The sequence below is a fragment of the Gouania willdenowi genome, chromosome 1 (assembly GCF_900634775.1).
Source record: "Gouania willdenowi chromosome 1, fGouWil2.1, whole genome shotgun sequence".
NCBI lineage: Eukaryota > Metazoa > Chordata > Actinopteri > Blenniiformes > Gobiesocidae > Gouania > Gouania willdenowi.
This window is the reverse complement of record NC_041044.1, coordinates 43,119,138-43,135,495: the sequence shown is the minus strand read 5'-3', so window position 1 is coordinate 43,135,495 and position 16,358 is coordinate 43,119,138. Positions and strand designations below refer to the sequence as shown.

The 16,358-nt window shown below is 36.4% G+C and overlaps 1 protein-coding gene across 1 annotated transcript; it reads left to right on the top strand.

Annotated features, from left to right (window-relative positions):
• The first annotated feature begins 385 nt into the window (after nt 1-385).
• On the top strand, nt 386-14,703 carry LOC114477154 (multidrug and toxin extrusion protein 1-like). Its single transcript, XM_028469326.1, has 16 exons — nt 386-549; nt 1,947-2,048; nt 2,322-2,390; nt 2,466-2,614; nt 3,849-3,891; nt 4,412-4,456; nt 4,580-4,677; nt 6,057-6,154; nt 8,668-8,849; nt 8,943-9,051; nt 10,422-10,497; nt 10,651-10,720; nt 11,444-11,576; nt 12,357-12,451; nt 13,042-13,102; nt 13,910-14,703. The coding sequence occupies exons 1-16, from the start codon at nt 409-411 to the stop codon at nt 14,119-14,121; spliced, it is 1,683 nt and encodes a 560-aa protein (XP_028325127.1). The 5' UTR covers nt 386-408; the 3' UTR covers nt 14,122-14,703.
• The last annotated feature ends 1,655 nt before the right edge of the window (nt 14,704-16,358 follow it).

The window sequence follows — 16,358 nt, the reverse complement described above, 5'->3', positions numbered from 1 at the left end:
GGTGATCACGGCACTGGTGTCCATTTGTATATGGGTCAATAGGACTTATATACATTCACATTTCAAAAGAACATAAACATAGATTTCTCAGAAACTCCGGCTATCAGCTTTAATTACTGTAACAAAGTATTTGTACTTTGTTAATTGTCACTTCTGTTATTTAGAACACAACATGTAAATGCTTCAACACTTCTTAGAGTCTTTCTTGTCAATTAACCGCCACTGGTTCTCCTCACAACGTGTGCGTAAAAGCAACATTTTGTCCAATGGCTGCTGGAGCTCGCGAACACGCAGGGCACGTGTCCACGTGTGTCCCCCCCCCCCCCCCCCCGTCCACCCCCCTCCAGCCCCTCCATCACACTCCTCCTCCGTTAAATAGAGCACATGTCCCGGTGAGGACGCTCAGTCATGACCGCATCTGGAAAAGTCTCCATGGAGGAGTCAAAGGCGGAGGAGACCCACGGCTCGTGTTTGAAGCGCGTGAAAGGCGTGATTCCACTGATGTACCGGAGGGAGCTCGTGCATCTTCTCAAACTAGCGGGACCGGTGGTAAGGCTGCGCGTTCCCGAGTCCGGTGCGCGCGTAAAATGGATGCGCGCTGGTTTTTTACGCGCGGTGGATGAGAACGAGGTGCTGCAGCACGTGTGTGAATGAATTTAAAATTTTCAAATAATTTTAATTATCATTACTTATTATTTTTAATAGAAGGACACCCAAACGTTTTGACTATAAAAGCTGCTAAATGATCTAAAAATCAGGCTGAATATTTCACTCCAATAGAAAACAATGGGATGTTTACAGACAGAGTGACATCATCAATCACTTGATTGATGGAAGAACACAGGCTGTAAAAGTGTTATGTAGTGTCATTTTTAAAAGTTAATAAAATTAACGTGGTGCATAATAATAATAATGGGTTTTATTAGACATAGATCTACTAATAAGTACATGTCAAAGATTTTAGACCCATAGAATAACGTCCAATAGGAAGTGGATGACACCAAACTAAGCTCGAAAGCTTCAGATTGAAATGTTATTTCACAATAGACGCTCTATGAGAGCACAAATACAAATACAAATCCTAACGTGACAATAACCTTTAAAAAATGGCCACGCCCACATTTAAATGGATTTTATGTATGTTTGAGGCTAAAAGTTGATATAAATGACTCTAAAGACATTTCTGACACGAGTTAGTAACAAAACGTTCTTATTAGAGCGATTATATAAAGTGTAATAATGTGATGTGTTTGTGTCACTTCAGGCGCCACAAAATTGATTGTATCTTGTCTGAGGGTCACATGGTCACATTTAGAATAATGACTAATCTGAGCATTAATACAGTAAACAACAAAGGGATAATGTGTTTTTTTTTTTGCGGGGGGGTGTTGTACATTATTTATCATTTTGTGTGCTTTTGCTGTTGTTTTGTTTGTTGCTGTTTTGTGTAGTTTTGTGTATTCTGTTTTTATTTGGTCTTTTTGTTGTTGTTCTGTAGATTTTTCAGTTATTTTTGTCATCATCTTGTGTTCTTTTGGAGTTATTTTGATCATTTTAGTTGTATTTTGTGGAGTTGTTTCAAACATTTACATTGAGGGCCACAAAATGTGATTGTATGGGTCACATGACCAGCATTCATGTTAGCGTTTACAATAATGAACAATCTGAGCAATAATACTGGAAACAACAAAGGGATTGTGTGTGTTTTTATGTGTCCTACATATTATTTCTTATTTTCTGTGTTTATGCTGTTTTTTTGGTGTGCTTATTTTGTGTATTTTTGCTCCCATTTTGTGTCTTTTTGTATTTGTTTTGCAAATTTTTCTGTTCTTTTTGCCTTCATCTTTGTGTGTTTTTGGAGTTATTTTGAAGTGAGTCTGAGGAGGGCCGCCAGTCGACCACTTCCATCCTAAATGTGTTGTTTTGTCGCGTGTGTTGTCTTCCAGGTGATTTCCCAGCTGATGATATTCATGATCAGCTTCGTCAGCACCGTGTTCTGTGGTCACCTGGGAAAAACAGAGCTAGCAGGAGTAGCATTAGCCATAGCGGTGAGAAATGAATCCTCCACCAACACACATGACTGATGGAACCAATCACTGCTACTTTCTTTTACTTTTGACCAATCACTGCATCCCTCTGAGCATCCAGTGTATGGTCAGCTTCACTCAGTGTCAGTAACAAACAGAGGAGACAGAAGTGAGCCGGAGTATAACTAAACCCCAAAACCACTATTATCTGCTGAATACAAATGTATTTGGGTCTGAAGTAGTGCTGTCGACTGATCCTGGTCCAACTCTTCACATTTTCTTTTCTTCTCTCAGGTCGTGAACGTCACAGGTATTTGCATTGGCACAGGATTATCAACAACCTGCGATACGTTAATATCTCAGGTACTTTGAGACATGTGTGTGTGTGTGCGTGTGTGTGTGTGTGTGTCTCTAACCTCTCACCCTGCCTCTACGCAGACGTATGGGAGTGGAAACCTGAAGCGTGTGGGTGTGATCCTGCAGAGAGGGATCCTGATCCTGCTGCTGGCCTGCTTCCCCTGCTGGGCCGTCCTCGTCAACACTGAACCTCTGCTGCTCGCTGTCAGACAGAGCCCAGAGGTTGCCAGGTCTGCATGTTCTCACACTGCTCTGCATGCTAGGGCTGGGCAATATCGACTGAAACTCATATCTCTATATTTTTTCTCAAAACGGCAAATATACAATATAGACCTTGATAATTTTAATTTAAATTTTAATTCAAATAAAGTCTGACCAGCTGCACAATATGAGCCACTTTTGGCTTTTTTTCCTCTAAGGGACAGCACGTGTGAGTGAGTTCTGTAGTGTCAGAATCAGAATTCCTTTATTAATCCCAGGGGGAAATTTCTTTCATTACAGCCACTTAAGAAAAAAAATCACAAATAAAAGAATAAAACGTTTAACAAAAATGAAAGAAAGAATAAACTTAAAATAAGTGTATAATTAAATAAAAGAAAAGATAAGGATCAGATACAAACACCTTACAGTAGTAAAAAATAAATAAAGTAAGATTATTATTATTAATAATAATAATAATAATAATACAAATAAACAATGTATATGCAAATATGATACAGATATTTACAAAATAATACAAAATGTACAAATAGTGTGGCTTGTTTAGGTGAAGGTCTGGGTTAGAATGCACTCAGAAATTCATCAAACTGTACTTTTCATGTTGTTCTGAGAAGTAATGAAAGAAACGTCTCCTAAAACATACAAATAAAACTTATAAAATAAAAACATACTGATATAGGCGTTATTGTAATTTTCTATATCGCCAAAATACAAATCTTAATATATCTTGAATCTCTGTATATTACACCCAGGCCTCGTCTCCAGAAAAGCTTTTATTTTGAAGGAAGCACTGCATGAACCGGTGCGTTTCTTCACTGTCTCTGCAGCCACGTTATACCTACATTTCATTACAGAACTTTAAAACACTCCCCAAAACCCACCTGTTGGTTTTACTTAACCTTATCTTTTATTTTTATTGTTGTTTCTTTTTTTTCTTTATTTATGTTTTTGTTTTAGTAAAGCGGCTTTGAGTCCCAAAACAGTACTTTAGAAAATTGATTTTTTATTATTATTATTATTATTATTATTAATATTAACACTAGCTTGGTTAAGCAGAATGGCGCGGCATTAATACCTGATACAGTCAAGTCAACGCTGCTGAAATCATTCAGTTACAAGACGAGATATGAAATGTCAGATGTCACTGATACTGTCAGAAGGAAATCCTGGAGCAGTGAAGTGTCTGACAGCTGCAGCTCAATCAAAGCTGGTTCATGCTTGAATCTGTGTGTTTTTCTCCTGCAGCCTCTCACAGCTGTATGTGAAGATCGTCATGCCTTCTCTGCCAGTAAGTTTACTGTTGCAGATCTGATATAGTGTCAGATATTGTTTGTTTGTTTGGTTTTCTCAGAGGTCAGCACTACATGTCGTGCAACCTTTTTACAACAACTATGCATGTTTTATTAATCCAATGAAATAAATACATGTATGTTATTGCTTAGTTGTAACCATCACCAGCCCTCCATCGAAGAACACCCAGTGACATGCACACGTTAGACGATTGCAGACATGACTCGTGACATTTGACGCACTTGTTCCGTCTGTAGTTGAAACGTGTTGACGTCTATCAGGTTATACATGAAGCTAATGTAAGTTAAAGTCTGACAGAAAACCCGCCCAGCATTCCTTCCTGCTTCTGTTTGATCAGTCATTGATTTCTAGTTTTCTACAAACATATTCAATGTGTTCAGTGATCCATGACGACCTCTATCAACCACCAGGAGGCTAAACAGCACCTAGCAACGCTGAACATTACAGGAATATACACAGAAAGTCATAAACAGTGTCCTGTTGTCCTGTTTCTATAGGCTGCGTTCATGTATCAGCTGCAGGGGAGATACCTTCAAAACCAGGTGCAACACACACACACACACACACACACACACACACACACGCGTATTGTTATTATAGATGTCACACTTCATTGGTTTGTGGATTCATAAAGTTAACACTGGAACTCCTGATGTTGTTTATAGGGAATTATTTGGCCTCAAGTCATCACTGGAGCCATCGTGAACATGTTTAACGCAGCGATCAACTACGTCTTCCTCTTTCCTCTGGATCTGGGCGTGGCGTAAGTGTTTTACTCAGTGCTTCTGCAGGCTTTGGCCAATCTGTGTGTGTGTGTGTGTGTGTGTGTGTGTGTGTAAGTCACTTATTCACTTTTTAAATATAGAAATAAATGCACTAACTATTTGAATAAATATTCCAATTGTTTCATTTTGAAATAGAAAATGTGAAACTCAAAAATCAGATAAAAAAAATAAATTAAAAAAAAAATGACATCAGGCTTCTGTCAACCAGTGTGTATATATAGTGTAAATATGTGTGTAATATGTCATCTGAAACTCACTTTTACTTTTTTACTAATTTTTACAAGAAAATAAAATGTAAAATAAAAAGAAAATAAAAGTTTTTTAATAGTAAATAAATAACATGAACTTTAATTAAACTTTCCTTAATTAAACACTTTTTTTCAATGGTTCAGGCTTTTCCCTCCCAACAAGTGAGACTATAACTATAAAGTGTTATAGTCTAATGATTTACTTTTTGCTGTAACTTTCAACAATAAGTTATTGTAATATTTTAAGTTGCCATTCTTGTATATTCTATTAAGTTCTACAAAATTTTACAAATAAAATTAAAGTCTTATCTTATTTAGGCCTGAGTTTAGCATAATTTATCTCATTCTAGTTAACATTTGACTCACAAATAAATGAGAAATCACCCCCAGGGCTTCAAATTGAAAATTGGGCTCCGAGCGTTGATGCGTACACATCCAGATTAGATTATATTAGATTATACCTCACAAATTTCAGCCTGATCTGTTCACGAATAACAGAGGAGGAATGATCTTAACTAGTGTACACAACAACAACAACAAAGTCTGTGGCGTTTAGAGTCCGGTAGCTCGGCCTGATGAAATAAACATTTTGTTTAGCAAAGTTTGGCTATGGTTAAACCAAGTTGAGCTTAGTTTAGTTTACCTGAGCTTGTTTTAATTTATCCCACATATTTAGAGTAGTTTATTTTAGCAGAGTTTAGCTTTGCTGAGATCAGTTTATTTCATCCTATCTTAGCGTAGTGTAATGTATGTTAGCTTAGTTTAGCACATATATTTAGATTGGTTTGTTTTAGGTGATTTTAGCATAGCTTAGCTGAGCTAATCTCCTCATAGTTTAGCCTAGCGTTATTTAGCTGAGTTTAGCTTTTGTTAGGTTTAGCCTACTTTATCTTATTTTAACTTCACTTAGCTTAGTTGATACTAGCTTAGTTTAGCTTATCCGATTATCCTAATTTATCTTAATTCATCTTTCGCAGCTTCACGTTAATCGTTGCGTTAGCAGCAGTTTTGGTTTGTTTTCATCACCCTTGACTGAAACTATACAATAGTAGCCTAAATATGTTTATATTAAATGTATTTATTTGGCTTTTTTTTGTCCGTGTTCTAAGTGGATCTGCAGCAGCTAACGCCATCTCCCAGTACGTGTTGGCTGGATCTCTGTATGTGTACATTGTAGCTCGAGGTCTACACAAAGCCACGTGGGGAGGTCAGTTTGTGTAGAATATAACATTTATGATGTCACAGTATTCTCTGTTTGAGGAATCCAAGCTAGAATAAACCTAAAAACAAAAAAACACAATCACATTGAATTATTTCTAATAAAAAAAAGTAAACGCCATTTTCCAATCATACAATGAATAACAGATTATTCTATTTCCGATTCAGCTACTCTAAAAATGTCAATATGAAAAGTAATATGAATTAGCAATATATATGTTCTCTGTGCACACAATGACTTAACACCTAGACAACTGACAACTGATAAGTAGATTGTAATCGCCAGACTGTAAATAGAAAGCAAGGTTAGACTTAATGTGGTACTTCTATTTGGAGACTTACAAAATAAAACGCTCATGTTTGATGAATTGCTTGTTTGAGAACCTCTGCTTTCTCTGACACATCTGGATGAAAAAGCTCTAGTATAAAATGTAGCTTAAGCTTTTCAGTAACACAGCAAGACCGGAAAACAAAAACACACAAAATGATATCAAAAATAGACTAAATGATTACAAAAAAACAAAAACCAAAACTGACTCCAAAAACACTCAAAATGACAACAAAAATACACAAAATGATAAATTCCCTTTTTGGGCTTTTAACACGTGAACTATTATTGTAAAACTGCAACAATAAATCCATTGAGTTAGAATAGCATGAAGCATAGCATGTAGCTTAAAATGTAGTATAGCATGTAGCATAGAATGAAGTATACCATGTAGCTTTGAATGAAGCATAGTAGCTTAATATGTAGCATAGCTTGTAGCTTAGAATGAAGCATAGTAGCTTAGAATTTAGCATAGCATGTAGCTTAGAATGAAGCATAGTAGCTTAATATGTAGCATAGCATGTAGCTTAAAATGAAGCATAGTAACTTAGAATGTTTCATAGCATGTATCTTAGAATGTAGCATAGTATGTCGCTTAGGATAAAGCATAGTAGCTTAATATGTAGCATAGCATGTAGCTTAAAATGAATCATAGTCGCTTAGAATGTAGCGTAGCATGTAGCTTAGAATGAAGCATAGTAGCTTAGAATGTTTCATAGCATGTAGCTTAGACTGAAGCATAGTAGCTTAGAATGTAGCTTAGAATGAAGCATAGTAGCTTAGAATGTTTCATAGCATGTAGCTTATACTGACGCATAGTAGCTTAGAATGTAGCATAGCATGTAGCTTAGAATGAAGCATAGTAGCTTAGAATGTAGCATAGCATGTAGCTTATACTGAAGCATAGTAGCTTAGAATGTAGCATAGCATGTAGCTTAGAATGAAGCATAGTAGCTTAGAATGAAGCATAGCATGTAGCTTATACTGAAGCATAGTAGCTTAGAATGTAGCATAGCATGTAGCTTAGAATGAAGCATAGTAGCTTAGAATGAAGCATAGCATGTAGCTTAGAATGGAGCATAGCAGCTTAAAGTGCAGAATAGCATGTAGTAGAGCATGTAGCTTAGAGTGAAGCATAGAATGTAGCATAGCATGTGTTACACACCGAAAAGGGAATAAACACATTAGGAAGGACACGGGAAAACAATTAGGATTTTATAACTTTTATTCATGACTGTTATTTTACTTCTCCTAAAAAAAAAGAAGAAAGCTCAGGAACCTGAAGAACAGAATAATGTTAAACACAAATAAAGGACACAAAAAACCCCAAACCATCCCATATCCTTTAACTAATTAACTTTAAACAAAATTTACCTGGTGGGCCGGCCAAAAAGAAGAAAAAGATGCGGTACTGGGCCAACCCTATACAGGGTCGTAGAAGCCAGTACCACATCCAAACTAATAAAGAAAAAAACCCAATCTACTCCTGAAAACCAACTTAAAACGAAAACAGGACAGCCGACAACCCATCAGAAACAAACAAAACATACCTAAACCCCAAAAAGAGAAGCGCAGGTGGAGGAGCAGGAACAGACCTCCGCCCAGCTCCGCATCTGCAGGTGAATGAGCAAGAGAGAGCGTGCACTCCAGGCCCAGCCTATTTATAGGCGGAGCCGTAGGCTTTTCAAGCGCCTGAAACAAAAAAAAATCCCCAAATGGGAAAACAGCATAAAAATAAAGAAGAGGTAAATAAATCACACCAAACTACCTTATAACCAAGAAATAAAAAGAACAATGTCTTAACGTCATATAAATGTATAATATAATAAACACAAAGAAACTTGCAAATACCTAACAGCATGTTTCATAGCATGTAGCTTAGAATGTAGCATAGCATGTTTTATAGAATGTAGCATAGCATGTTTTATAGAATGTAGCATAGCATGTTTTATAGAATGTAGCATAGCATGTAGCTGAGAATGTAGCAGAGCTTTTTTCTTGAGTTGGTGAGAGCAGAGCTGTCATATGCTAATCCAACTAACTACATAAATCATGAAATGTGTGTTTTTGGGTGTTAATTTGCACTGAGTTATGAACACTATGGTCAGCAGATTTAGTTTTTTTGTTTTTTAATAAAACAGAAACGTCATTGAGTACCTCATTGTGACCCACAGGTTGGTCCAGGGACTGCCTGCAGGAATGGGGTCCCTTCGTCCGCCTTGCTATCCCCAGCATGCTAATGCTGTGTCTGGAGTGGTGGATGTTTGAAATCGGTGGGTTTCTGGCTGGTGTGATCAGTGAGGTGGAGCTGGGAGCTCAGTCCATCAGTTATCAGATCGCCGTCGTCGCCTACATGGTAACCTTGATTGGTTTCCTTGCATATTTTACCTGCCCTACGCGTTGAAGCAGATTCTCCAGCTGAGTTGTGTTTTGTGTGTTTTCCCACCAGTCTCCAATGGGATTTTCGGCTGCAGCCAGCGTACGGGTCGGAAACGCGCTGGGTGCAGGAAACGTGGAACAGGCCAAGATTTCATCCAAGGTGCCGATCATCTGTGCATGTGAGAGCAAAATAATAGCTTTAAAAAAACCCACACAACTCATCCACAATATACAGTGACGCAAACAAATGAGGAAAAATAACAAAGAAAAGGATAAGGCATCCAATTATTTTTTATCACATTTATTTTTATCACAAAAACAATTATGTCACAATATCTGTTCAAAGATAAACACAAATACAAACAAAACAAAACAAAAGCTTGTTTTTATACTTCAAATATATACATACTGTATACTGTGCTGTATATTTACATCCACACATGTATACATTTATTTATTATTTGTCATACTACTATTTAACACATGGACAAAGCAATATATACATGTACTACTTTACCTGCACTACTTATATGTATATATAAGTTCATATCCATCCTTTATTATTATTATTATTATTATTATTATTATACTGTTTCTGTTTTGTTTTTTGTTATTAATTCGACTTAGCCAATAAAACTTTTCTGATTCTGATGTATATAATTTATTTAATTATGTATTAATGTATATATTTATATACATTATATACGAGTGTGTCATTGTTTAAGACAGTGATCTTTTTAACTTTTATTTAACCAAGAAAACTGTTCGGATCAATAATCTCGTTTTTATTGGGAGTCCTCACCGTAATAGGCAGCAGCAAAACAAAAGCACACATACAATTTATTTATAACACCAACAATAATTTGTGTGTATTTTTGTTGTCGCTTGTGTTGTTTTTCTCTCATTTTGTGTATTTTTGGAGTCGTTTGGAATATTTTGCTGTCATTCCGTGTATTTTTTGAGTTAATTTTTGTTTGTTTTGTATAGTTTTCTGTCATGTACAGTATATAATTTATTAATTTACATATAAATGTATATATTTACATACATTAGATAAGAGTGCGTCATTGTCTAGGAACTGTGATTTTTTTTAGGGATAAAATAATAATATAAAGATAATAATTGTTTTTACAGTATTTAAAAAAAAAACATTTTATATTTATTTAACCAAGAAAACCCATTTCAGATCAAGAATTCGTTTTTAATTGAGAGTCCTGGTTATGAACATATTGTTCAAATTTAGGCCGTTTTGATTGGTTAATTCTCACATTTATATGGCGTTCTTGTTCAACTCATTCCACAAAGTTACACAATATGCCGACGATATCACGCTCTCCATAGCTGTGTCACCCTGTGCTCGTTTGAAGTGTTGGTGTTTATTTCTGAGACGTTAGTTGTTTATTGCTGTTTCAAAAAAAGAGTCAAGAAATTTTATTTGAACAATTTACTTCTTAGATGAGAATATAAATATACATAAACCGGTTACGTATGTGTTGATGTTTATTGTATTTGTTTTTTTTTTTTCTCTTTTTGCTTCTTCCTCCTCAAGTCATCATCTCGTGTTTCACTGCAGTCATCATAGCCCTCCTCAGAGACGTCATCGCTTACATTTTCACCTCAGACGTGTGAGTAAAAACTCAAAGCAGAGTGAATAAGTCACTTAGTTCGTCTGCACGGACTGTCAAACATTAACTGGACTTTTACATAATCGTGGAAAAACACGTCCGTAATGGTTCATATGTAATGAATCTCCATCTTTGTGTTTTCTTGGTTTTCAGAGAAATCGTGCAGAGGGTTTCTGACGTCATGATTTTATTTGCTTTTAATCATATGGCCGATTGTATCGCTGTAAGAAACCAAGACACACACACACACACACACACACACACATCTGTAAAGGAGACCATAATCAGAATGAAAATTCAGGAACATTCATGAAACTATAATATATAAAAAATATTCGTATTTTATTCTTTCTTTGCGGCCCAGTAGCAGATGGTTCATGTACCGGTCCACGGCCCGGTGGTTGTGGAACACTGTTTTAAGATAAACTTAAAATAATCTGTTGGAAAAAGCATCTATATTAATGCGTCGCTTGTGAAAATAAGCAATGCTCTTATTGTGAAAGTTCCTAGAGTCCTCAGATGTTACAGTGTTTACAGTTTACAGCAATGGTTCCCAACCTTTTTTGGGTCGTGAGCCCATTTTTGATATCACAAATGTCCAGTGACCCCAGAATAAAAAAATCTCCTAGAATTAGTTTTTGATCAAGTTTATGAAAGTGTGTTAGAAATACAGAATAGCCACCTCAGATATTTTATACTGCATTTTATATGAACTAGGTTTATATTTGAGAAAGTTAAGGATACAGTTATTTGACATTTATTGTGTGTGTGTTGTGTATTTGAAAAAGAATAATCATTCAAAAAATGTTGAAATGTAATTTTAATCATTTTTTTTTACCCAAGTTTTTATTTATTTATTTATTTATTTTTAACAAATTACTAGACAAAACTTGTTTTAAAGAGGTGTATCAAACAATGTAGACGCTCAGTCAGATTATGATTGCAGGGAGTGATTGGGGGCGTGGTCAGAGGAGTGGGAAAGCCATTGACGGGTGCTCTCTGCAGCCTGGTGGGATATTACTTCCTCGGTATCCCCATCGGCATCACGCTGATGTTTGTGGTGGGACTGGGAATTGTGGGTAAGTGACTCATCATCACTGCAGTAATCAGATTACAAATAGACCTTAAAAAATCTCATGAATGTACAAAATTACAACTGATCATTCAATGTAATTTCAATACTGGGTCTTAACCATTTCAAAAAAATAAACACATTTAATTCACAAGATATCCACATGTCCACAATCGGAGCGTTAATGCAAGAAAGAACAAATAGTTTTGTTGTCGTTTGTTTTTGTTTTTTTTGTACATTTTTGGAGTTGTTTTGTCATTTTTCTGTATTTTTGTTGTCATTTTGAATGTTTCTTTGAATTTTTGCTCAATTTTCTGTCTTTTTTTGTGAATTCTCGTTGTCATTTTGTAGATATTTCTTTGTATTTTAGTTTTAGTTTGTCATTTCTGTGCATTTTTTTGTCCTCTTGTATGTTTTTGTCATTCTTTTGAGTATTTTCATGTAATTGAAAGTTTTTTGTTGTAACGTTGTGTGTTTTCTCTGTTCTTGCCATTTTGTGTGTTTATTTTGGGGGCTGCACTAAATTAGACCAAGCACCCAAAATCCTTTTCTAATCATATTTTATTCCATATTATTAGGTATATCAAAACTAGTATTTTAATTATTATTGCAACCTAATTCTGACAATAGATTTATATTTTAATCTTGTTTCATTATATTTTTGTTGTTTAATCGTGTTTTAATTTGTTTTCTGAAATATTTCATGAAATTATTCAGGGGATCTAACAAACATTTGTTGACATTGACGCAGCTGTTTAATGATTGACTGATTTATTGATTGTTACAGGTCTGTGGGTGGGACTTTGTATTTGCGTGTACGTGCAGGCGCTGTTTTTGATCATTTTCATCTGCAGACTGGACTGGAATAAAGCTGCTCAAGAGGTGTGTGTGTGTGTATGTGTGTGTATGTGTGCGCGTGCCTGTGTGTATGTATGCGTGTGTGTGTGTATGTGTGTCCTTGCCTGTGTGTATGTATGCGTGTGTGTGTATGTATGCGTGTGTGTGTGTGTATGTGTGTGCGTGCCTGTGTGTGTGTGTGTGTGCGTGCCTGTGTGTGTGTGTGTGTGTGCGTGCATGTGTGTGCGTGCATGTGTGTATGTATGCGTGTGTGTGTGTGTGTATATATGCGTGTGTGTGTGTGTGTGTGTGTAGGTGTGTGCGTGCGTGTGTGTGTGTGTGTATGTGTGTGCGTGCCTGTGTGTGTGTGTGTGTGTGCGTGCCTGTGTGTGTGTGTGCGTGCCTGTGTGTGTGTGTGTGTGTGTGTGTGTGTGTGTATGTGTGTGCGTGCCTGTGTGTGTGTGTGTGTGTGTGTGTGTGCGTGCATGTGTGTATGTATGCGTGTGTGTGTGTGTGTATGTATGCGTGTGTGTGTATATATGCGTGTGTGTAGGTGTGTGCGTGCGTGTGTGTGTGTGTGTGCGCGTGCATGTGTGCGTGCTTGTGTTACTAACCGTTGTGTTTTGTGTGTTTAGGCTTTGATGAGAGCAGGAATCCAGGACAAAGAGGAAAATATGTCAAAAATTGGAAATGGAGGTAAATTATTCTTTGCCTAAATTACTTTTAATGTGAACCTTTTATAGTTCAGCTGTTTATTAATATATTCATGACATTCCTCATGAGTTGGAGCGTACTGTTAAATTCCTACTGATAATCCAATGTTGAGAGTAAAATAATGTTGAGAATAATAAATATTATTCTTGTTTAGAGTGATCATTTTAATTACTTAATAATTGCGTTTGTAATTACAAAGTGTAACACTTTGTGAAGTGAGGTTATTTAATTCCCGTCTGTCAACCTTTATCCTTTGAAAAACTTTAAAGTGACCAACAAAGCACAAAAGAAATGATTTAATTTAATTTAATTACATTTACGTTCATGAATGAGCAGGTTTTCACACATGACACTGTCTATTGTCTGCGTTGCCAGATAAAGCTGCCAATTCTACGCTTTAACTCCGTCCTTTGACTATAAACCCAACCTTTCTCTCTCTGTGGTTTGGTCACTTTTCTCACCTACAGTCGTGCGTTATTTACACTCTGAAGGAAATCAACACGTGTTTCTCTTTTGTTTACTGGGTTTTTTGTCTGTTGGCCTGTTTATTTTTTACATTATTTCTAATTAGATTAAATATAAATGAGGGATTATCTGAAAAAGGGTAGAAATTAGTGTTACAGATAACAGCAGATTATGATTCGTTCTTAATGAATGTATTGAACTATTTAATAACAGCCTTAATAAGAATAAATCAGGCTTTTCTTTGGGATTAATTTACTTGTTAGTTAGTTTGAGAATAAGGATTTTGTTCCATTGATCAGAATCTGAAACCTTTATTCTTTTTAGATTCCAGTCAGAAACAGATTCCCATGATGCCTGTGGGTGGTGAACAGGAGGAGGCGGGTCCTGATCCTGATCCGGGTCGCAGCACCGTGGTGGGAGACATGCTGTCTGGGAAGCAGCTGGTGGTGCGGCGTAGCCTGGCACTGGGAGTCATGGTGGTCATACTGGTTATAGGGATCCTTGCCAGTCACTTCCTGATGCTGCTGCTGAAGTGAAACAGAGTCACTGGTGACGGACAATTGTTAGGATCCACACACGCTCCATAAATCTTCACTTTCACGTTTTCTCCCAGTCCTTCCTAACTGGTTAGTTTATGCTCCCAGTGGTGCACTTCACCCTTTTTATGGGAAATACTGTGAACTAATAATAATTAAATGCTGTTTTTTAATGTATGTTTGTATTAAATATAAGATGGAAATGTTTTAAAAAGGCTTTATGAGAATCATTCCCACAGGGGGCGCTGCTGAATAAAACAAGCCATACTATCTAATCAAATGTGAAGGAACCACATGCTCACTTAGTGTGAGTAGTACGTTAGTATATGACATTTACAGCCATGGTCTAGTTTTATGCTGTGGGCGGTTCCTCCTCCTACCCAGAATACGTTTTTTAATCCGCGTTAGAGTCCCACAACTTACTGAAAAATAGAAAAGCTGCTTTTGTTTTTAAGTCAGTGAAGATAAAGATCCAATCCTGGGAATGGATACATTTGGAGGACCATCAGTTCTCCCAACACGTGGAGTATTCTCACACCTATTCTACATGGAGCCAATGAAAAGGAAATATCACAACTTTATCTGCAGTATATTGTTTTTTTTTTTTTCTTCATTAAAAAAAACAAAAAACAAGACTGTATGTTTCTTTAATAAACCTTGCACATGTGTTTGTGTGCTAATGTTGTTGGTCACATGTCAGGAAAGCAAAGGTGAAACATTAAAGGTTCAAATCTGTTGCCATGGCAACGCACCAATGATGGCAGATCAAATGTTGTTATTTGCACTGATCAAGAGATTGTTTCTGTTGCCATGACGACAATGCGTGTTCTTCTTGGGTGTGTAATCGTGTGATACGACGCTCAGAATATGTGACAGAAATAAAAAAGAACCAACCTGTCATAACCATCGGTCAATTACAAACCAAGATATGAATGTCTGAAAATTCACCTATAATTAGAGATTAGGGATTTTTTTTTTAATTTATATATAAAAAGGAAAAGTATCCTCAGTGGTGTTAAGTTTTGGTTAAAATTTGTTCAAAATCTGTGAAGGGCTTTTAACGTAACTACTAACACACAAACAAAGGAAAAGATGAATTAATGCCGGTGAAAATATTAAATGTCAAACTTGAAAAGCTGCAATTTTGTGTCTCCACAAACAAGTTGTTAACAAATGATCATGTGAACTTCGGAATAGTTTTTGCGCATAGCATTGTGGGATTTGGCTTATAATTGTAACATTTTTATTGTGTAATTATGGCTTTATCTCATTGTGACTTGTAATTGATCTTGTAATTATGATTTTTTTCTCTTGTAATGGTGACTATTGATCTGCTATTTATGACTTTTTATCTTTTATAACATTGCTGGTATTGACTTTTTATCTCATAATTTCTACTTTTCATCTTGACATTGTGAAGTTTTTTCTCTTGTAGTTGATTGACTTGTGTATCGTTAACGTACAGTTTGTGTATTTAGCGTTCACAGGACTGAACTGAGTTAGCCTATGTAGGGAACTACACCACATCAAGCGTAAAGCCTCCCCCCTTTGCTAGCAGGAATTAACCAAGGAGCCTGTTTTTTTTTTTATCACGAACTGTTTACACACAACTGCCCCCGCAACTTTGAGATGCAGAGCTAACCCCACTATGTGGTCTTTGAACTCAATACCGGAGCCGCAGAGACTGACACAACTCTTTCAAGTATTCAGTACGAACCCTTCTTTTTACGACTCCCCACATGGGGGGGGGGGGGGGGGGGGGGCCTTCTCCTCTTCCTGCCCGAACAAAGCACAGGAGAATCCAAGGACAGTTTTCCCCCTATATCACCTCTCTGCAACATTTACGATCAAAAGAAGAACATCCCTCTTCTCCCCCTTTTTAAACAGATACTTTTGGGATGCTGTAAGTTCAAAGAACTGTCCCAATGCCCTTTGACCCCCTGTGGTGAGATGTCACAGAAGGACACTCCCCAGGCCCTTTTCTGAGATGTCTCCTAGTGAAGTAGGGAGAACAAAGAAATTGTATTATGTTTGGAAAGTTAGAAATGAGAACAACGAATATGTGTTTGACTGGAAAATCACAAATGAAAACATTATTGGAATAATTCTACTGAAATTGAAATTGCAAATGTTGTCGGCACTCGTTTCATGTAATTCAATAACCAACATAATGCTATTTTAAAGTGTTTATCATTTAAAAGTGTTTAAAAATACCAGAAAACATCACAAAAGTTAGT

Excerpts from the sequence above, each read along its gene's own strand:
- LOC114477154 (XM_028469326.1), top strand. The coding sequence starts at position 409 with ATGACCGCATCTGGAAAAGTCTCCATGGAGGAGTCAAAGGCGGAGGAG. Across the intron at positions 2,615-3,848 it reads CAGAGCCCAGAGGTTGCCAG|CCTCTCACAGCTGTATGTGA; the intron begins GTCTGCATGTTC and ends TTTCTCCTGCAG. Across the intron at positions 11,577-12,356 it reads GGTGGGACTGGGAATTGTGG|GTCTGTGGGTGGGACTTTGT; the intron begins GTAAGTGACTCA and ends TGATTGTTACAG.